General features: G+C 41.7%; 1 protein-coding gene and 1 long non-coding RNA gene across 2 annotated transcripts in view; both read left to right on the top strand.

Moving 5' to 3' along the window:
* Positions 1 to 2,392: 2,392 nt before the first annotated feature.
* MOCOS (molybdenum cofactor sulfurase) overlaps positions 2,393 to 22,136 on the top strand; it is a 368,425-nt gene continuing 348,681 nt past the window's right edge. The window contains exon 1 of the mRNA XM_034761386.1: positions 2,393 to 2,564. Coding sequence (XP_034617277.1) covers positions 2,393 to 2,564 — 172 coding nt within the window. The remainder of the gene's footprint in view (positions 2,565 to 22,136) is intronic.
* Positions 2,575 to 14,501, top strand: LOC117872676. The gene is made up of 2 exons (XR_004644560.1): positions 2,575 to 2,774; positions 13,664 to 14,501. It is a non-coding gene; the product is annotated as an uncharacterized LOC117872676 (long non-coding RNA).

The raw sequence follows: 22,136 nt of genomic DNA, 5'->3' as shown, positions 1-22,136 counted from the left end.
TTATGCAGCTGCTCTGACTCATGCCTGTATGCATATGTCTGTTTGGACAAGAGAAGTTCTGGTGGCATGATATGGAACTTTACAGGCTTATCTCTGTAGCTCAAGCTGTGTGGCCCAGCACAAGCTGATAGCTAGGCCTAGCAGAAAGCCAGCCGGCTGTGCAGCAAATGAGAGTACAATGCCCGTCTGCACAACAACAGTGTACAACACATCGCTAAATAAAACTACTGTGCTGGCATGATTGGCGAGTGTTATTCACCATTATGTATGAAAGCAAATGGGAGAGTGCATTTTGCTTCCTGGGTATTTTCTGATTCACTGCAGTGCATTCGACTGTTCATTTGATACTGAAAGGTTTTGTTTAGAGTTTTTGTGGTACCACTTCTAATAAGCTCACGTACCACCAGTGGTACATATACTTCAGTTTAGGAGCCCCTGATTTAGAATATGTAAAACTTCCATGTTTCTATAATAATGTCTGTTTGGATTTGATATTTTTCCTGAAATATGATTACCAGGTTGACCAGTAGGGCTCACTTGCTGCAGTTTTTAGAGGGTGTAAGGTTTTTTTGGAGACCATTTTTGTAGGTGACAGTAAGACAGAGAAAAATAGAGGAGGGGGGCAGAGTTCTGTTGGACACAGATATACAGTACTGGGGTAGACAAAGAGGGATCTAGACCCTGGTTTAGGGGGAAATTAAGTCCTGGGGTGGGACACAGAGTGCTATACACACACATAGTCACAGTCATGCTCACACTCAAACAGATAGCACACCTTGATAGTGGTGGCAGCTGGTAGAAACACCATAGCCAGGGTTGTATTCTAGGATGTTAAGCCATCTAAAGTTGTTTAGGCACATTATGATGACTATCATACACCACAACATTAACTCTGCCCCATAGGGATGCCAGTCATCACCCCCCTTTACCATTACCCCCTCCCAATACCACATCCTACTACACCTAACATCCTCAACTAACAAAATTAGGTACTTTGGTAAAGGAGCATATACAGAAGGTTGGGCTGAATGGGCAGAGTTAAGGTTGGGATGCATAGTCTCCAACACCCCAAATACAAGGAAGTATGAGTGTGACAAAGATTTCCTTGAGCTACCAGGAATCGTACAAGATGTCTCGACAAAAAGGGATGAGGAAAATCTGTGCCTCAGTCTGGGAGAAAGGAGAGAAATAGCAGAGATGGCATTACACTACATAGCACTAGATCAAGAATGGACGGTAATGATAAATGGACACAGCAGATCAAACCCAGGTGTGTAACTGAATCCTTGGTGGGTCATACTCACCTGTGCGACACCTCAGGGGTCTGTCATTCTCCTACACCTTTATATCTTGTTATGCCAAGACTATGTAAGGTGGCTTCACTTTTCACTACCTTGCTTAGTGGGGGTGGGAAGATGCGGGTGTCAGGCATATTGTGTGTAGTAACATGACCTGCTTTTCTATATATAAGAGACAAGGTGGGTGAGGTAGTATCTTCTCTGAGACCAAGTTCTGTTGGTGAAAGAGACAAGTTCTTACCATACACAGTGGCCATGGTGCTACTTAGGAGCTTTCAGGAGGAGGGTAAGTAAGCTCACCTGTGGAGCCAACTCTTTGTTCCCCAACTTTGAGATAGAAAACTACTCCGTTACCACTTTATTTTGGTGGTTACATTATGTTTCTCCTCTGGAAGAACCTCCTGCCCTCCCCCTGCTATCTCTGCTTCCTTCCTGCCAAAGAAACTCCCTCCTGGTCTGTCTTCTTTGTTCTTCTCCACTTGCCCCCCTAAATCCAACTTCACCACCACCACCAACTTCTCTGAGGTGCCTTTAGAGTTATTGCCCAGGGCCGGGCAAGTTGCTGGTAATTTTGCAAAGTCAGCCTTCAACTTGCTTCCCCCGACCCCTGACCACGTTCATGTGGGTCTGGCAGTGCAATGAACAGGCACCTGGAACAGGATTGTCTTTTCTTTTCTTTTCTTTTCTTTCCAGAATACCTTGTCCATAGGCCCTAGGGGACTGTCACAGTGACACAGGGAACATCTAACCTCACATCCAAGCCAACCCGGAATCTGGGAAATGCAATATAATAATTAATGATTATAGCATTGGGTTCTTTCACCAAGGGGCTTCTCTCAACACCCTAGAACAGGCGCTTCCCCTCCTCCAGCAGCGGGACAAGGGCTCTGAGTGCGCGCAGGGAGGAAGCCAGTGGTAGGAACAGGCCTTGAGAGCAGAAGCAGGCGCTGGGTGGAGCGTCCTTTGCTGGGGGCGGGCGGCAGGAGGAGCTCGTCAGATCTCCGCCTGCCCCCGCTGAGCGTCCGTCATGTGCTGGGAGGGGTTCGCCCCGACTCCTATTTCAGGAAAGTTTGCAGCAGCTCAGGGCTTGCATCATGGCAGGGCAGGCGCAGAGCAGGGCTGAGCTGCAGCAGCAGGCGGCGCCGCCATGGGGAGAGCTGCTGTCCTTCCAGTACTTCCAGCGCTTGTGCCCCCCCGGGGCCGGCTACGGCTACAGCGGGGGCAGCATGCAGGGGATGCGGGAAAGCGAGTTCCGCAGGCTCGGAGGTAACCCGATCTGTAGTGAAGGTGGCTGGGGAAGGGGCTGTGGGCTCGGCTCGCTCACTGAGAGGGCCTAGGACAGGCAGCTGCTTATACAACTTCTGCCACCCTAGGCACAGTCCCTGTGAGGCACCGCAGCTGAACCGAAACTAACACACCAAGTTTCCTTCCTTCGCAGAAGTTTGAAGAAGCGCCGGCAAGTTGAGTGGTTGGAGTGTAAGTGCAGGCTCCTTGCAGGAGAGGACCCCAAAGACTAGGAACGTCCTGTCTGCACGCTCCAGAGCTAGACAGCCCAGATTTTACCCCTTCAGAGGTAGGGTGTTTGCTGTAGAAAGGGTCAGGCCCGGTCCCTAGCGTTTGAGACCAAGGGCTCTAATCAGTCTGATAAAAAATATTCTCTCCCTACTTTCTTTGTGGGCCTGTCTTGTAGGAAGTGACTTCTGGGTACTCGTCTGGCTCTGTCAATCTGTTTTTTCACTTCAGCAGGTGGGTATTGTAGTTTTAAGAATGCTTGATGGAGATCTCTCCCTACTTGTTCACCTTTCCCTCCCTTCGCCCTTTGGATGTCACTATGTCACCTGTTCACCATCCTAGGCAGGACTTGATTTTCTAATTTAAAAAGCTAGGGGAGAAAGCCCATTTAAAAATAAATAGCAATATTGTATAGGGCCATAAGCAGCAAAAAAAAAAAAAAAAAAAAAAAGGACACAAACCCTGCCTGTTTTCCCACCTTTTCAGGTCACCTTTAAACAGGACTTAAATTTTCTTCATTGGTCTTAATAATGATATAAGTAAAGGACATTCTTTTTTATATAAAATTTTAAAATTGTATTTGTATTGGTGTAAAATGATACAGATCTTCACAGGGAAATAATGACAAAATGCAGCAATAGCTTTAAAAACAACAGTACAATTCACAACTTTTAGGCGGGTAAGGATTTTAATCTCAACACTTCTCTAAGTGAGTGACATTTCTCTTTGTAAAAATTTTTATTTTTCAAAGTCAAACTTTGCTTTCCCATATCCAAGCTGATATTATATTGGCAATAAGAATAAAGGGCATACCAATGATGTACTGTTATGTTTTAAGATCCATGCCCATGGCTGCTGTGACCAGAAGACTTTTGGAAAAATTAAAATAACACAGGGAGCAAAGTAAGTAACATACACACAGTTCCAATCCAAGATTTGTGATCAAGTCAATATGCTCGTTTTACTAAGAATATTTTTCTCGTGTCTATTCTCTTTTATTACTTCTGTGAAAATGTTTCTTGTAATAGATTATAGGATCTGTGTTTAACTCGCTAATGGTTTAATGTGTGACACTGGCCTTTAAATTTTACATCAAAAGGCGAAAACGAGTGAAAGAGAGCAAGGGATAGTTTGAGATGATTGAGCATTTTTTCTTTAAAGAAACAAAGATTTATATAATTTTAATTTGAAGGCATCGGTTATTCATATTTGTGAAAGTTTGAAAACAAGTTTGTGTGTGACAAACTTGGACCAAAATTTTAAAAACCGGTGCTTAAAGTTAGGATTCTAAATCCCTATAGACCAGTGGTTCCCAAACTGGGGTTTGTGAACCCCTAGGGGTTCGCAAAATGTTACAGGGGGTTCGCGGGGGAAAAAAAATCCCTAATAGTGGACAGAGCTGTACTTGGGGCCCCGGGCAGCATGGGGCCAGCAGCCCGGACCCCTGGACTTCCAAGAGCTAATCAGATCAAAGCAAGCATATCTATCACACTGAGGAGATGTAAACTTCAAGACTCATAAGAAATGGAAAGGGAGGTGGATATTTTTTGCTGGTTTTAAAATTAAATAGGCAGCTAGTATTGTTTTTTAAAATTATTTTGAAGAACAAGTTTAAGCTTTGTTGTAACGTGCGTTGTTTGCCTGGACTGCTCAAGACCTGAATGTTTGTGTAGGAGGAACGATTTGAGTTGGCTTCTTAAATACCTTCATGCTGTTTCACATCTAATACTCCTTGATGAAACATAAGAGCCTTGTCTTATAACAGGCTTATTCAAAGTGATATAAGCTACGAAAGTGAGATCTTGGAAGAGTGTTGCTGTTTTCATAATGTAATAAAATACTGTGATGATAAATAGCATGTAATAAGCATGTCATAAAACACATTTTATATTTCCAAGATCAATGTTTTTATAATTTATACTCCAGTAAAGGAGAAAATCCCTGGAAATATTCATTTTTAGGAGGGGGTTTGCAAGACTTGACATTTTAGTGAAAGGGATTCACAGGTTGTTAAAGTTGGGGAACCACTGCTGTAGACACGTATACAAGTGACCTGATTTTCAAAAGTGCTGAGAACCCAGTAGCTCCTATTAACTTCAGTACTTTTGAAAATCAAGCCTTTTAAGTGTCTATCGCTTGGGTCTTTCAATGACCTCTCTGTGAATAAATCTCTGCACCCACATTGCAGAATCAGGGTCTAAAAAGAGAATTAGGATCCTAGCTTTAGGTATCCATTTTGGAAAACCGTGTGTGTGTGTATCTATCTATCTATCTATATATGCCACAAAATCAAGCCTCAGTAGATTTTGTTAAAGCAGGCTATGGGTGTTGGGTATTTTATATTGTTTCCAAGGAAAAATAAATATTGAGCATAAAATAGAATGTATGATAACCCTAAATTGCATGTTAGTCTGTGGCAAGGTGACCTGAATTGCCCAATCTAGCTGGCATTCAGTTTTTTGCCTGTCCCTCCCTCCCTCCCCCCGCTTTCAGTATGTAATTTTTTTGAGTGTTTAAAAGGCTCCAGAGCATTTAGCCAACCAGCAGCTTTCAGTAACCTGTCAGGATCTCCCTACTGGGACCATGACTAGAAGCTTTATATCATGGAGAGTCCCACGTCATCTGTAAATATGGGCCGGAACATACAGAGTTTTTTCAAACTAACCTTCAGATTGTCCCTTCCTCAGCTGAATGAATGTTTTTGGGCTTCTTCATTTCTGCTGCAGGAAAACTCATCCCTTCTGGTACAGAAAGTAATTGAGCAAGCGGTGAAAGAGGGGGGAAAAATATTTCTAGTCGTTTCTGATAATGAATAAGACAATAGGGTTCAAGGTATATGTGGTCAATAAAAGCGTTCAAGATATTCACCAGGGAAATCCTCATGCCATTTCTAGAGGATGGCAAGGGACTATGAACTTTGGACCTTGTAGAAGCTTACGTGCACATAGGAATACTCCCCAAGTACTTAGAAATATCTTATTTGTAGAGGAACAGCTCTGCCAGTTCAGTGTTTTGCCTTTTGGGTTGGCATAGGTGCCACAAGCTTTTGTGAAAAGCTTAGTCATGACTATCTGCACAGGCTAGTATTGCATTGTTCTCCTGGGATGACCTAGTCCTTCTCCCCATGCCAGGCAGGAATCAAGTAGACCTAGACCATCCCTGACTAGTATTTGTCTAACCTGTCCTTAAATGACGGGGATTCCATAGAACAGGTTCCAGTGCTTAAATATCCTTAGAGTGAGAGAGTTTTTCCTAATATCTAACCTAATTCTCCCTTGCTGCAAACTAAGCCTATTGCTTCCTGACCTACCCTCCGTGGGCATGGAAAACAGTTTATCACCGTTCTTTATAACTGCCCTTAATGTATATGAAGACCGTTATGAGGGCCTCCCCAGCCTTCTCTTCTCTAGATTAAACATGCCCATTTTTTTTCCCCAATGTTTTCTATACCTCTTCTCATTTTTATTGCTCTCCTCTGGACGCTCTCCAATTTGTTCATATTTTTCTTTAAGTGTGGTGCCCAAGCTGGATAGTACTCCAGCTGAAGCCTCACCAGTGCTCTGTACCGCCAAACAATTATCTCCAGTGTGTTTTGACACTCCTGTGAATGCATCCCAGAGTCACATGTCAGTTTACAAAAGGAGCGAGCTTCAAGCGTTAGTGATTGATCCATCTTATACCAGATTTTACGAAGTGGTCCTTTGGAGTCATCCAAGATTCCTCTCCAAGGTGGACAGTGTCCTTATCTCACCTTAATGAGCTTGTTGTCTTGACAACATTTGCCCCTCACCCCCCACCTTAGTATAGCCATCCTAAAGCCTTTCTCATAATGCAAGAGGATAAAGTGTCCTAGAGTTCTACTTGGAGAGAACTAAAGCGTTCGAAGTCCTTCCAACTGTTTGTTTTCAATTGACATCAGTTCCTTAGATGATGCTGTCACTAAGTGGACTATGCTGAAATGCTCTCTGATTGTAGCTTGCATTGCTATGGTGTGACTGGCCTAAAAGTTAGAAGGCCATATCAAGGCTTGCTCGATCTTACGCAGGGTGGCTTCTACTGCTAGCCTCAGGATCTTTCCAACAGAGACATCTACAAGGCAGCTACAAGAGGAATCCTGTTTTGATCCCTCAGTTCTGCAGAACCTGTCTTTAAAGTAGGGAAGCCCAAACTTTCTTACACCGAGAGATGTAATTTCTTTATGTATATCTGAGTTCATCACTTTGTGTTATTTTTAAGCCTATGCTTTTTTGGAATCCTCCTACAGACTATATGTGAATTAGGGCTGATGTTTTCTTGGGAAGCATCTTACTCCTTTACATAATTCAAATCAAGCAAAGCCCCCATTATAATTTTCAGTTCAGTTTCTGCTGTCTGTTGCACTTGTTTGATGGTTTGCACTGAGAAGCTCTGCTGTCACACCATGACCTGGGGTGAGTAGGGTCCCTCACCCTGGTCTCTATACAGACATCCATCTCACAGCCTCACTACTCACCCTTGGTGCTGGGTTGAGCGATTGTGGCCCTAAATGCATAATGGTTGTCATGATTATTGGAAAGAAATCAAAGGTGGGTATGAAATACAGATCTGCTCTGCCTAAAATAAAGGTGAGATTTGCCAAAGTGCTTAGCATTGGCCTAACCCTACTCCCATTGAAATCAATGGGAATTTCACCACTGACTCCAACAGGAAAAAAAAAGTTGCCGAAATCCCACTTGTAAGGCTTTGTGAAAAGATAAAAAGAACTAGAGCAGCTCCTTAAATCATCAGGGGTCTGTTATGCTTAACACATAAGCCTTAAGACTTTCCTTTTAAGCAAAAGTTTATCTGTAAGTTTCTCCTTGGAGGACTATTAACTGACAGATTGGGCAATACTTTCTAAATGTATGCGTGGAGGCTATTAAACTGATCCCTATCTTATAGGCAAGAGAGTACACAGAATGTGTGACCTTGGCCTTAAACTCACGAGCAAAACACTTATCTATAACATAGGGTCAGAGTATTAAACCTTTAATTTAGAAACAGTTAAAAAATCAACAGTGTTTCAGAGTCTGTTCTTAAGTAATAGGATCTAATATATTTTATGTTGAATGATTTGCTCTAATGAAATCACAGCACTAAAGAAAAAAAATCATGTTCTAGCTGTACAGTATCACGTCTTTGAGAAGAAGCGGATGTAATGTATATAATTTACATTTAATCCCAAAGTACTTTTCCAGTTATGGGTCTGTTCCTGTACTCCTTTCCTAGAAAAAGCTCTCATTGACCTCAATGGGAGTTGTTGCAAGAATAATAGGGCTGTGCTCATATACAGATGCACCCAGAAAGAAGAATTAGCAGGGCACTAGAGTGACCACCTGTCTTTTAAGAAATAAAATAATCCTCACTTGCTGCCTAATGTCCCAAATCCCATATCAAGTTAATAGATGGTGCTCATCCATATTTCAGCAACAGGCATGCAAAAATATCATACAATACTAAGGTGCTGTGAAGTCTGTTGTGCATAATTTTGTACAATTGATAAAAAACATCATGGGTGTTGGTCCTTTAATAAATTTAGTCTTGAATTATTAATAAAATTGTCCTTTATTTCCTTGAAATGTGGGTGGTCACTCAAAGTTGTCACCTATTCTCATTCTGTTTTTCAATAACAAAACAAATAACATTTAGGTATTTGACCTTTGTCTTCTCCAAATAATTGCGTTTTCATATTACTGTTAACAGTTATCTTGGGTCTTCGTCTCTAAATAGGATAGTGGGGCAAATAGTTCTTCTCAAGACAGCATTATTCTGTTGTTGAGGGTTATTAGACAAGCAGTGTCAGTTCTGTCCTCTGAGAGGACAATAATCATAGGCATGAGTTTATCTCCTATTATGTCCTGGTTGAATCCAACCTTCATTCACTAGTTCTTGATAAGATTTTTTTTCTTCTTCAAATGCTGTGAATTAATTTTTAGCCTTAAATCTTTTCATAATCCAGCACCACTCAGATTTATTATTTACTCCGCAATGGTAAAGATGAAATCATTTTGGTGTTTGATCTGAGAGTTGTGTCATATGTATATGAATCCCTGCTGATTTGCAGAACAGTAATGATTTGTACACTGGCACATCTGCCCTTTTAATCTTTGTTTTGTAGGCTGAGACCTGCTTTCCCCTTCAGCAGAAACTTCTGTTATTTACTGTTGGCGGTGAGAACATGTTAGTAATGGTCTAGTCTCAATATGTGTGTAAAGATTACTTTGATAATTAGGATTATATTTATGTCACTAATTTAATTATCACCCAACCGGGTTAAAAAAAAAAGTGCAGGCCTGTTCTAGTCAGACAGAAATAGCTTAATTATGCCTTGTTGAAAGCTGAGCCACCCATGCCCTGACAGTGGCTGGAGATATTACACCTTTTGAAAAGTAAAAAGTCTTCACTGGTATGAGGGGGGTGAGCATGCAGGTGGAAACCAGTGCTCCCCCCTCCTGCCACAGTGGAGCAAACCTGAGGTGCAGGGGAATGGATGGGGCCTGGCTCAAATGTCGCAGGGTTCACTCACTGCAAGTCACACCTCCTCTTGACCGTCCTGGGGATTAGCTCTGGCCAAGCATTGCGCCCTCTTCCAGCAGTGTCTCTCCCACCACTCTTTCATCCTGCAGCCCCTCTCGCTCCAGGAACTGTGGCCTCCTCTTCGTGACCTTTTCCCCAACTTCCTACTGAAAGGGGGGGGGATTAGAAGAAGGGGGAAAGCAAACTCACCTCAATTTTTTCATTTTTGAATTTCATTACAAAAAAAAAATTAAAATTCCTAAAAATCTTTCATAAACTTTTTCATTAGGCCTTTTTTCCCCCTGCCAACCAAAAGAAATGTTAGTTTAAACTTTGTCAGCTCTGATTCACACTCATGAATTCTCAGTCCTTTTAACAAGAGAAACAAAAGCCAAACAAGTATGTGAAACATAGATACAAACGAGCGACCTTAAGCACAATGGAGCTCTGAATAGAATACAATGCTACCTAAACTTATCTGGGAGATTTATTACTATTTGTATTATCGCTGCGTCAGACACCTGAATCAATGATCAGGGCTTCATTGTGTTAGGCGCTTTACACAAATCACAAAAAGGTAGTCCCTGCCCCAAAGAGCTTACAATCTAAGGGCCAGAATATGACCCGTCCTATGTGCCAATGGAAGGCAGGAGAGGGGGCAGCAGGTGACCTTACTTTCTTGGACTGGTTCACCGTACCACCACTTCCTGCGCAGACTTTGCAGAGCGTTGTCCAGGTAGGTGGGAAGGTCAGGAGAAGGCATGGAGTGGGTGGGAGCCTAACAAAAATTACTACTGCCCAGAGCCAGGTCTAAATAACAGGCTCCACCTTGGGCTGCTCCAGGGGCAGTACAACGCCACACTCTGGGCTAGATCACACATTGATGGTTTACCCCAGGTAACGATAGCATACATGGAGTGCTATAAAGTTGTACCAGTATGAGTCTGGAAGTGTCACACACAACTGATAAACCACACGTCCGTAATGGCAGTCATCTCAACAACATGCTAGTATAACCTCTATCCCACATCACACTGTCATGTGTCCTGCGTAAGCCACATGTTTTACAGGGAAAAACCGTTTCAGAGAATATACAAATATCCTTGCGGGACTATTTTGGCATGTTTCCTGTGAAGCTAGTTGATCCAAAAATACTGGACTTGAAGGGAGAGGAAAATTATAACAAATACATTTTTAAACCCGCTAACAATGATCTAAAGTATCTTTTCTAGGCATAAAAAAGGTCATGACTTAAAACCCCAGCAGCTCAGAAACTACTGGTTAGGGAGAGTGAGTAGAGGAAACTGGGATTTGCTCTCCCCAACCACACAGAGCTTGCGTTTCTAGCTCCCATTAGGCATGAATTATCTGTCATGGGCCAGTACTGAATGTTTCCTCATGCTGCACTGCATTTTAGAGGGGTACATTTTGGTTTGTTAGGGGAAAGCAGGTGGTGTTTGAAGGTTTGTAACATTAGAATACACCTCAAAGAAGATGGATTATGGGTGGAGTGCTGGTGGTGAGAGGACCGTGTTATATGCAGCTTATTATATGGCTGTTCAATTGATTGCATTACTATCATGACAACAATGTGATATGACACAATCTTACTAACAGTTCCTGTAGTTTCTGATTGTGTAAATGGTTAGCTGAATATGACCCTTTCTTAATGTACTTGTCTGTGTTATCTAATGATCTCACATTGAGAAGTAGAGTAGGAGCTATTTGAGTGTAAAAGGATTTAATACAGAATATAAAGTCAACAATGCATAGATGTTTAAAAAATTTTTTCCTTCACAAATTTTTAGAGCAGCAACGTGTCATTAGGCAATAGTCATCTGGCGCATCATGATTCAAAAGGTTATCACTAGTACACATGGTGTAGCACATGCAGTGCTGCTTGATCTTTTGCTCTGGTGTTGATGGACTGAGCTCCAAATAAACAGTAGTCCCCATCATGAAACTGCCATAATATTTCAACATTGAAGGAATTTTTAGTTTTGGAAGAGGAAAAAGATTGCCCCAAAGATTCAGGGATTGTTCTGTTTCTGGCAATTGCACTACTCAGATTGATGTATGGAATGTAGTTTCTAACCTCAGCTTTGTCATTACAATACATTTCTCAGAAGTATTTGAGGAACCATTGTACTGGTTCATTTAAATGCATGTGTTCTAGTATGAGGCTTTTAAAACTGTAAGCTCAACTGAAGAGTCTAGGAAACAAGTCTGTAAGTACCAAGTATGCTGCTGCTGTAAGTAATGGTTCAAGTTCAGACTTCTCATTTGTACTTTAAAAGTACAGACAGGATCAGTTGTGGCTAGATCCTTTGGCGAAAAAGGTTCAGATTTGGGTGCCTTAGGCACTTCTATCCATATTTAGACTCCTGTGTCTAAATCAATGTCTTGATTTAGAGAGGAGCCTCTGGGAAGTCAATGGGTGTTGCACATTCTCAGGCACTAATGACTAATTTTCAGCACCCAAATGTGAACATTTTAGTTTTAATGTTCAGATATGTTAGTGTGGGATCCCTGTAAGGGATATCTATATAAAGCACAGTAGTGTTCACTTTGTTGTATAGTTTATGAAAATGTCAGTACAGGGAAGAGATTATATTGTAAAAGGAGAAGCTGCTTTCTGATCGTTCACTGAACAAATTGAGCATATAAAACTTTTTGTTGCTCAAAAACATTCTTGCTGTTGAATTTTTATATTCAGCAATGACTATTTCCAATTAATTTTTTTTCATTGTAATGTTGCCATGTGGTAGTTCCATGTGTAAGATAGGTGTTTTCTTACCAGTGTATTTCTATGTACATATTACATTCCATTGTATTAGATCTATTTCTTTTTTAAAAATAAGATAAGATTATTAATCCAAAGAAATTTCATACATTTTAAGGCAGAGACATGGTCAAGTTGATATCAGTGGAATTGCTACTCTAGATTTACACTGGTGTAAGTGAGATTGGAATCTGACCCACAGAAGCACTGCTATGTCAGGGGTGGGCAAACCTTTTGGCCCGAGGGCCACATCAGGGTGCAAAACTGTATGGAGGGCCTGGTATGGGAGGCTGTGTCTCCCCAAACAGCCTGGCCCCCGCCCCCTATCTGACCCCTCCCACCCCCTGACTGCCCCCCTTAGAAGTCCCCACCCATCCAACCCCCCTCGCTCCTTGTCTCCTGACCGCCCCCTCCCGGGACCCCTGCCCTTAATCGCCCCCCGGGATGCCACCCGCTATCTAACTCCCCCTGTTCCCCATCCCCTGCCCCCCCAGAACCTTTGCCCTATCCATCCATCCCACCCAACTGCTCCCTGTCCCCTGACTGCCCCCCAGGACCCCCTTCCCCTTATCCAACCCCCGGCCCTGTGGCTGTAGGAGAGGGGGAGCAGCGGGGGAGGGGCACGGGGCTAGCCTCCCGGGCCAGGAGCTCAGGGGCTGGGCAGGACTGTCCCCCAGGGGCTGTAGTTTGCCCACCTCTGTGCTAGTCCATGTATTATTAGTTATTTGTTTATTGTAGCACTTACCATAAGTGCTAGATGCTTTCCAGACATTCAAGAAGGGATGGGTACTTGCTCCAAGGAGCTCCCAGTCTCAGGACAGACACAAATAAACAGAGAGGGGAGGGGCAGTTTATATGCCAATCAACTTGATTCACTATATACATCATAGCAGAAATGGATCTTTAAGAGGATCTTATATGTGAAAAGAAGCTTTATGGTTAAGCTGGGGAAAATCATACCAGGCACAGGGGGCTGCCTTGTAGTAATCACCAATGAGAGAAGCTGACAAATGGGCAGACAAGACTAGGAACATTGGCAGAGCAGAGAGGAGGGTGAGAGAGACATGAATCTTGGCCAGGGAAGATATTTGGGGTGGGGGGAAAAGGGGGCATGTAGAGCTTTTTAAGATGTCTCTAAGGCATCTATAACAATGGTTTCTAAGCACAGGTATGAATGTATACTAGGCATATTTTACTTAAAATGGCATTTTAAAATATTTTGTTAGGAATGTTTCTGTACTTCACTGAGGACACTGATTCAAAACACAGCAGTTCGAAAAGGGAACTGAAAGTGTTTATGAACAGTGAGTCAGTTTTGTGCCCGTTTTGTGTTTTTGTGCTCTCATTCATCCTTGATGGCAAAATAAGTTGTAAAATATACTTGTCATGGGACTGCTACCCTACACAACCACATTAGTTTTCTATCTGGTGTATGAAATCTGGGTATGAAACCAGATAGAGAAATTTCCCCAAACAAGGTCGATCATTCTCTTATTGTCCTATTTCTTATTATCTTCCTCTTTCTCTTTCTGTGTAGGAGCCAAGGGAATATTATATTTGCAAGAGGAGGAAGAAGATGTGATTTCAGTGTTCATTCAGACCAGGCTCTGAAGCAACATGATCTAAAACATTTTCAGAGCAGCTTAGGAACAATGTTAATCAAACAACGTTTTTCTCAGTTCTGGATTCCCCTGAGTAGAGACTTATCCAATTTTGTGACATGCATTAATAAAGGAGTAGGATGACAACAACAAACTCACTTTTACTAGTAAAATAACTAGTACTTGAACTTGAGCCTCTGGAGATGGAATCGGGCTTGTTTAATGTTTGGAAAGATGACAACCTTATTTTAACAAGTATTCATTAATGTAATGTTGTGAGATAATTTTATTAACATATGATACTGAATACCACTATGCACATCCCTATGCATATTTGTTAGGAGTGCAGCTGAAGGTAAAAGGCCGCATGAATAACCTGAAGTAACGATGCAAGCCAAACATCCTACCTCCTATCTGAGAGAGAAATCGAAGGTGCAAAACTTTCCGATTTTTAAGACTCTTGTGCTCTTATACCACTGCGTATAAGAAGTTGTCATAGTTACTGCTTTTGTTGGGTAGTTACTAATAGTTTCAAGGATGCTGTGATGTGTAGGCCTTTGTGTATGCATACCAGTGCCCTTCATTTAAACAGGATAGACCTGATGATGAGTAATGGTCCCATCCACTAGTGCCATTATATCTCCAACAGCATATTAAGCAGAGGCCTGTGATTGGGAACAACATTTTTTTTCCCCTTTTATTTGTACTTGACAATGATCTCTTTGTGAAATCATGAATGTATTTTACCAAATAAAATGTAAGTGAAAAAATGTATGACAAGATCTATCTTTTGAAGCAGAGAAGAGTTTGGAGTCATTTCCTCCCCTCCCCCTGCACTTTTACCACAAATCTGTGGGTAAAACCAACAAGTGACCAAAATGAAAAAAAATGTGTAGTGTAAGAGAGCAGAACACAGCCTTTTCGTTTCCCCCTGCCCAAGCCATATAGAATGGGAATAATTTACCTTGTCTTTTAGGCTGGTGCCCCAGTGGGTCAGCATCCCCCTTTTGGTCAGACAAGGCACTGCAGAGTCTGCACGGATAGTCCCCCTTTTTTGAGTGTTTATAGTCCTGTTCTGGAGCCAAGGATATTAATATCTGTCTCACAGGGGTATACAGGTTTCCCCGTATGTTGCTGGGGATTCTGACCCTTGCCCTGAAGGGACCTGGAACCCCTTTTGCTCTTAAGTCTCTGTTTAGAGTCAGGTAGGGGAACCCTGGCCCACCCATGCCACTGGATTCCAGCTCAGACCTCTTAAACCAGGCAGGCAGAATCAGTCCTCCACATTTCTCCTGTTATACCCTGAGCTCCCTCTTGCCTCCTTTGGTTCTGTAGGCTTCACCAGCCTGTGGATCTGGGCATCCCTTCTTTGGATTGTTGTCGCAATCACAATCACCAGCTTACTGGGCAGGGCCTTCTTTCTCTGGCCTGCTTGTTCCTCTGGCAGCCATTCCACCCCACTGCTTCTCAGCTCTTTTATTCTCCCAGCTGTTGTGAGGCTGCCAATCGGCGCTGGCCAGCAGTTGCTGCATTTACTTCTTGGTTGGTGGTGACATGCCTTCTCACACTGAGGTTGGATCAGAAGCAGATAAATAAAAACAGGAAGGCTCTGTGTTTATGGTGCTGACTGGAGTGAAACTAAGGATTTTACCAGAAATTATCTTCTACTTCTTCAGAAATTGCTCTTCACTTCTTCATATATATATTGTTCCATTCAAAATTTATATAATATATATATTAAAAAAAGACTAAAAAGAGTTTCAAGTATCTCAATGCTGCAAAGAGATAATGTCAGAAAAGCTGCAGTACTTAATACTGCTATTCAGGAGAACATACCCAGGAGATATAAAAGATACTTGTGTTTTGAAAACTGGGAAGTGAACCAAATTGACATTCATATGAGAATGTATGGGGATTATTGTACTCTGAGGAAAAGTATACTACTGGAGCATCATGTATTCAGTGCTTGCAACCAAACAGATGAAACATTTGATTAGCTAGCAACAGACTTTAAGTGCTGTCCATAAACAATGTGAACATCTTAGAGGTGACATTTCTTGCTAGAATGTCATAGGGGATCATTAGAGATAATAAGAGCACAATTTTCGGCACACCTTAACCACAGAAAGATAGTGACAGATACGTAGCGCTGCAGAAACTGCACAATAATAGAAATGGAAACTGATTGATGGTTATACATCAAGCTGTACTAAAGGAGACCATATAGCATTAGATCAAGTAAATAAAAGCAAACTGCAAATACTTGTTAACACATAACAGGTGAATTGGATTTTGGGAGGTCCAAACATGATACATGTGGTATATGATGCCAAAAAATCATGTAAAAGCACAGTAGGCACAAAACAAAGTAGAGTGTGACATATGATATTAAAACAAGTAAAAATATCCATGTAGAAACCACTTTACAAAAGTTCATGAGAAGTTGTGACACAGCTGACTTTGAATGGTGCCTGGGACAGTGCCATCCAATTAGCCTGGATTTGTTTGTTCTCCATTCTGCTGCTGACAGCAGTTTGTGTCTTGACTAGGTCTCTTTGTCTCAATTTCTCCACCTATAAAATGAGGACAATAAAAGTTGACTACCTCAAATTGTGAGGATTAGCTAGTTAGTTTGTATAATACTTTAAGAACACCAAGTATTAATGTGGTTTTGTCCATCTGAGTAGCTCTTTAAACTTGTCAGGGAGGGAGGATGGAGGAAAGGGGAAAAACCTATGAAAGCATCTTGGAAATTTTTTTCCAAGGTGGGTTAACTAACTGCAAGAGCCATACTTTCAGTGGAAAGCCACTGGTCATATGATTGTGTTTTTGGTGGAGTTCATGTGTGTATCTAGATATTATTGAAAACATTATTCCTGATTTATCCATTAGTGGGTCAAATTTATTACTAATTTCAGCAGAGTTATGCAAAGTGGTACAACCTGGAACTGTGGGACTTTAGTGCGCCCTTAATTCCCCAGCATGGGCTGTCTCTCACCATGCTGTGCCATTGACAAACAGAAAACCCTTCCAGGTGCTGTGATCACTCAGCCATCAGCGTGTGGAGACTCACACTCAGCGAAATTGCATAAAGGCTCTTTAAGCCATTCATGAATCATACAGAGAGAGGCATCAGCCAATCAGACGAACCCCGAGCCTTGCACCCCAGGAATATACTGTCTGACACTGCACTGCCCCCTTGGACCATGCAAGCTCATTAGTATGCCACTTTGTCAAAGGAAAGTGGACATGCACAAGCCTTTGTAATCTGAGCTGAGCTTCCCCAAGCATTTCAACCAAAAGGTGCTATTTTGAGGTACAGTGTTACAGGTACAGAGCCATGTTTCTATGCAGACTAGGATTCCAGTTAAATGTAGTTATACTCAGAAAGTACTCTGGAAAAAATTGTTGTGGCATTCTGTGTTTTTTTTCAATGATTTCCATATCTAATTTGCTCAGTTTTTTAACCGTCATATTTTTTTCTAACTACTTGGATCTGAAAGTCAAGTATATTATCTCTGACTTGTGCATCGTCACCAGTAATAAGTCTGTATTTGGAATGTAGTTCATAATTCTGTCATGCATGCCATCAGTGGAATAGCAGCCAGTTCATATACTTTTAGCTTTATTGGCTCTACAATGCTCTTATGACTAACAAATATTAAAGGATTTCTTCTGTGTTCAAAATAAGTACACTAGCTATAACTCAGAATACAAGGGAGCAGATCTCTTGAGTAAGAAATGGCCAATTTTACATAGGCACTTTTTCAACCATTATTTTATACTGTGAAATAAACTTGTAGCTAATGATGGTGAACACTGATCCCCAATTCAGCAAAAGTTTGAAGTTCCCGATGTGCTTGCAAAATGCACCAGCTGAGCTGGAGTGATGAGGTGGCAGGATGGGAGCACAAGGGAAAGAGTAGAATATTTTTATATTGTTCTTTCCTATGGCACAGGCAGCTCCATTTAGCAGCCACCTCTGACCATTTTGATAGCTCATTTGTAAGTAAAAAACAGCCACCACATAATTTGGGAGATGCTGAAAATCTCATTTTGGTTTTTCAGTTAGAAAATGAGTTTGGAGTGGCCTCTAGGCTTGAAGCAAAGCCAGACTTGTGGTCAGGCAGAGTGAGAAAAGGGCTAATAGTCCCCAGAATACACTAAGTGTCAGTGTATAGACAGCCGCAGAAGCCAGAGGCGCTATCTAGGTCTCCCTGATGTAGAAACAGGGAGGTGGCAAAGCTGCCTCCTACTCAGAAAATATCTTGGGAATGCGTGGTGGTGTGGGGAATGAGCATTTCCTCACAGCCCTGCTCACAGATGGGGAAATGGGCCAGTTAAATCTACCCTGATGCCCTGAGAGAGGCCAGCCTGAGTTCCCCCTTAGAAGAATTGGGTGTAGCTGGCCACTTGGCTGTTTCTCCAGAAGAGAGCACCAGGTAAGGGCATTGGGGTGGTTGTCCCATGACCTATGAAAAATTTGACTCCAGCTGAGTTATGATAGTTTCATCTTCAGTCACCTGAGTTTCCATGGTTTCACCCGGAGTGTTGGTGCTTAAATAAACCCAAGAGTTGTTAGGAAATGGAAACTTTTTCCTGAGCATTTTAGTTAATTTTTACCCTTCATTTCTCATTGGAACTTTGTTTTCAACAACATTTCTGATCTGCTCAACTGAAATACCAGGATAAACTCTGGGATCCTGATCCCATGTGAACCAAATCCATCAGTACGTTGTGCCAAAACTCCAGCGCCTTGAAACAGGTGAGTTCTGCACAGCTGTAATAGCGTGGCACACTTCTTAATGTATGAAAACACCCTAAGCATGTCAGGTCTTCTGCAAGATTAAATTGCTGTTTCTATGAGAACCACAGTCAGCTTTTACTTACCCATTTCTGCAAGTACAGAAAAGGACAGGGTGTGTCTGTAAGGTGTCACAGTGATTACCCTGGAGTTAATTCAAGCTAAAAAGAGTACTGTTGCATTAGGGAGAACATTAATGCAACTAATCTCTTGAAAATGTAACAGTTCTTTCATAAACTGGGAGTGCAAAAGTGAATAATTAAATTATCCTATCTTAGAGTCAATATATACTGGTATTTCAACATTTAACGTTAATTGTCATTGTTTTTGTTACTTTCCACTGTGGCAGTGGCATGTAAATATGATTACACATTGAGTGACCAGATGGCACTTACATGTGTTATAACAACAAAACTCACCTTCAGATTTTAATGTTCCACTCTCAGAGCGCCTTTAAAGTACTGGCACTAAGGAGGCAGAGGGAACAAATGCAGAAGTGGGTAATTAGAATCTCTTCACAAAAAGACCTTTTAATTGTATTCATCAACGTGCCCATAATGTCTTTAAGAACAATCTCAGTTTTTATAAGGACTCCATCAGCTCAGTATCTGAGTACTTCAGCTGAATAAAATTGTTAACAATCAATAACATAATCTTCCTTAGTACAGAGGAAAATGGAGAGAGGTCCAATATCCTTTTTAGTCTCTTAGAGTAATCTTTAGAAAATGTATTCACATCAGCTAGTTCTGTTTTAGGTCTCAGGTGCCAAAGAAAATTGTTGTCCCCCTGCCCATGGAAAATTTCAAATTTTTTTGAGGAGGGAGGTTTGGGAGGAGAGCAGGGAATGGAAATTCAGAAACCAAAAATATTTCAGCCAAAAATCTAAATATTTCTATTTGGAAATGCAGCTGTGGTGCTTCAAGGGAGTTATAGTCCAGGTGTTTCATGCTCCCAGTCTCCTCTATACACTGGGCTCCTTGGTTGGACAATATTTCCCATGATGCACCATGGTATATCCTCTTGAAGAGGAGAAGCAGTCTATCAGGGAAGTTTCTGGCCACATTGAATCATGGGAGATGTAGTCTGGCTGGACAGCTTTGCCCATAAAATAGAATGGAGACAGTAGGCAACTGAACTATTATTCCCATGAGACATCCTGGGAGTATGTCCAGCTAGGAATATTTTGGTTTTCAGGCTTTTTTTCTTAATGAAAAATCAATTTTCTACAGAAATCAGACACTTTTAATGAAAAATTTTGTTAAGTTGAAAACCCAATTTTCCATTGAAAGCCATTTTTTGACCAGCCCTAATGACAACCCATGGGGAAACAGGTGTTGTGAAACTTTGGTCTGGGTAGAAGAGAGTGGGAGAAAAGAAGGGGACAGTAAGGAAACGATTTCTATATTGCTTAGTTGAGGGCTCAATCCTACTTTGGTTGACATCATTGGGAGTTTTGCCATTGACTTTACGGAGAACAGAATTGGGCTCCCATAGAACAGAATGGCTTATTCTTTCACAGGTCTGGATTTGAAAAGCCACTTCTTTTTAGATTATCTTGGCTGTAGGTATGTGCTTAAGTAAAGTACTTGGTTTGTTTCTCTAGTTATGCCGTGTTGCCAGTTCTCCTGATTTTATTGCAAGTCTTGGAATATTGAGAGCTTTTCATAAGGCACATACAGTTATACAGTTGTCTGGCTATACTGAAAGAAGGACAGGAGACATTTGATATGAGTTTAAGCAGGCCGTAACTTTATTAATAGATGTCTGGGACTACCCAGCAGATAAGTGTACAGTGCAGGTAACCCCATGTTTATTCTGTAATTACCCAGTGTGCTTCCACTAGCTCCCCCTCTTTTTCCATTCAGGTGCCCCCAGCCAATCCATTGTTGGGATCTTACCATCCACCTTCCCCCAACCCTGTAGGAGGGCTAAGGTGGGCTATAAGAAAAGGGGTTGGCTCCCTGTGTTATCCGGGGTTTTCAGAACCCCCAACAGAGGCAACTTAACTATTTCACTCCCGGCGGTGTAAGGAATAAATCAACAGGAACACAGCACTTCCATCTGATAAACTTCATGCAAGTAAGTGTGCTCTATCTAAAATTGCAGTTTATTGGATTTAAGCACACACAAACATAAGCAATAGGTTTAACGGAGGTTCTCAAACTTTTGTACTGTGACCCCTTTCACATAGCAAGCCTATGAGTGCGACCCCCCCCCATATATATAAAAAGTGTTTTTAATTTATAAGAACATAAGAATGGCCATACTAGGTCAGACCAAAGGTCCATCCAGCCCAGCATCCTGTCTGCCGACAGTGGCCATGCCAGGTGCCCCAGAGGGCACGAACCTGACAGGTAATGATCAAGTGATCTCTCTCCTGCCATCCATCTCCACGCTGTCACAAACAGAGGCTAGGGACACCATTCCTTACCCATCCTGGCTAATAGCCATTAATGGACTTAAGCTCCATGAATTTATCTAGTTCTCTTTTAAACCCTATTATAGTCCTAGCCTTCACAACCTCCTCAGGCAAGGAGTTCCACAGGTTGACTGTATGCTGTGTGAAGAACAACTTCTTTTTATTTGTTTTAAACCTGCTGCCCATTAATTTCATTTGGTGGCCCCTTGTTCTTATATTATGGGAATAAGTAAATAACTTTTCCTTATTCACTTTCTCCACACCACTCATGATTTTATATACCTCTATCATATCCCCCCTTACTCTCCTCTTTTCCAAGCTGAAAAGTCCTAGCCTCTTTAATCTCTCCTCAAAGGGGACCCATTCCAACCCCCTAATCATTTTAGTTGCCCTTCTCTGACCCTTTTCTAATGCCAGTATATCTTTTTTGAGATGAGGAGACCACAGCTGTACGCAGTATTCAAGATGTGAGCGTACCATGGATTTATATAAGGGCAATAAGATATTCTCTGTCTTATTCTCTATCCCTTTTTTAATGATTCCTAACATCCTATTTGCTTTTTTGACTGCCGCTGCACACTGCATGGACATCTTCAGAGAACTATCCACGATGACTCCAAGATCTTTCCTGATTAGTCGTAGCTAAATTATTGTATGTATAGTTGGGGTTATTTTTTCCAATGTGCATTACATTACATTTATCCACATTACATTTCGTTTGCCATTTTGTTGCCCAATCACTTAGTTTTGTGAGATGATCTTGAAGTTCTTCACAGTCTGCTTTAGTCTTAACTATCTTGAGCAGTTTAGTATCATCTGCAAACTTTGCCACCTCACTGTTTATCCCTTTCTCCAGATTATTTATGAATAAGTTGAGTAGGATTGGTCCTAGGACTGACCCTTGGGGAACACCACTAGTTACCCCTCTCCATTCTTAAAATTTACTATCCTACCCTTTGTACCCTTTGTTCCTTGTCGTTTAACCAGTTCTCAATCCATGAAAGGATCTTCCCTCTTATCTCATGACAACTTAATTTACGTAAGAGCCTTGGGTGAGGAATCTTGTCAAAGGCTTTCTGGAAATCGAAGTACACTATGTCCACTGGATCCCCCTTGTCCACGTTTGTTGACCCCCTTCAAAGAACTCTAATAGATTAAGCAACAAAGAGTCCTGGGGCACCTTATA

Source organism: Trachemys scripta, chromosome 2 (assembly GCF_013100865.1).
Source record: "Trachemys scripta elegans isolate TJP31775 chromosome 2, CAS_Tse_1.0, whole genome shotgun sequence".
NCBI classification, from domain to species: domain Eukaryota; kingdom Metazoa; phylum Chordata; order Testudines; family Emydidae; genus Trachemys; species Trachemys scripta.
Note: the sequence above shows the minus strand (reverse complement) of the source record. Positions and strands in the feature narration are given on the sequence as shown.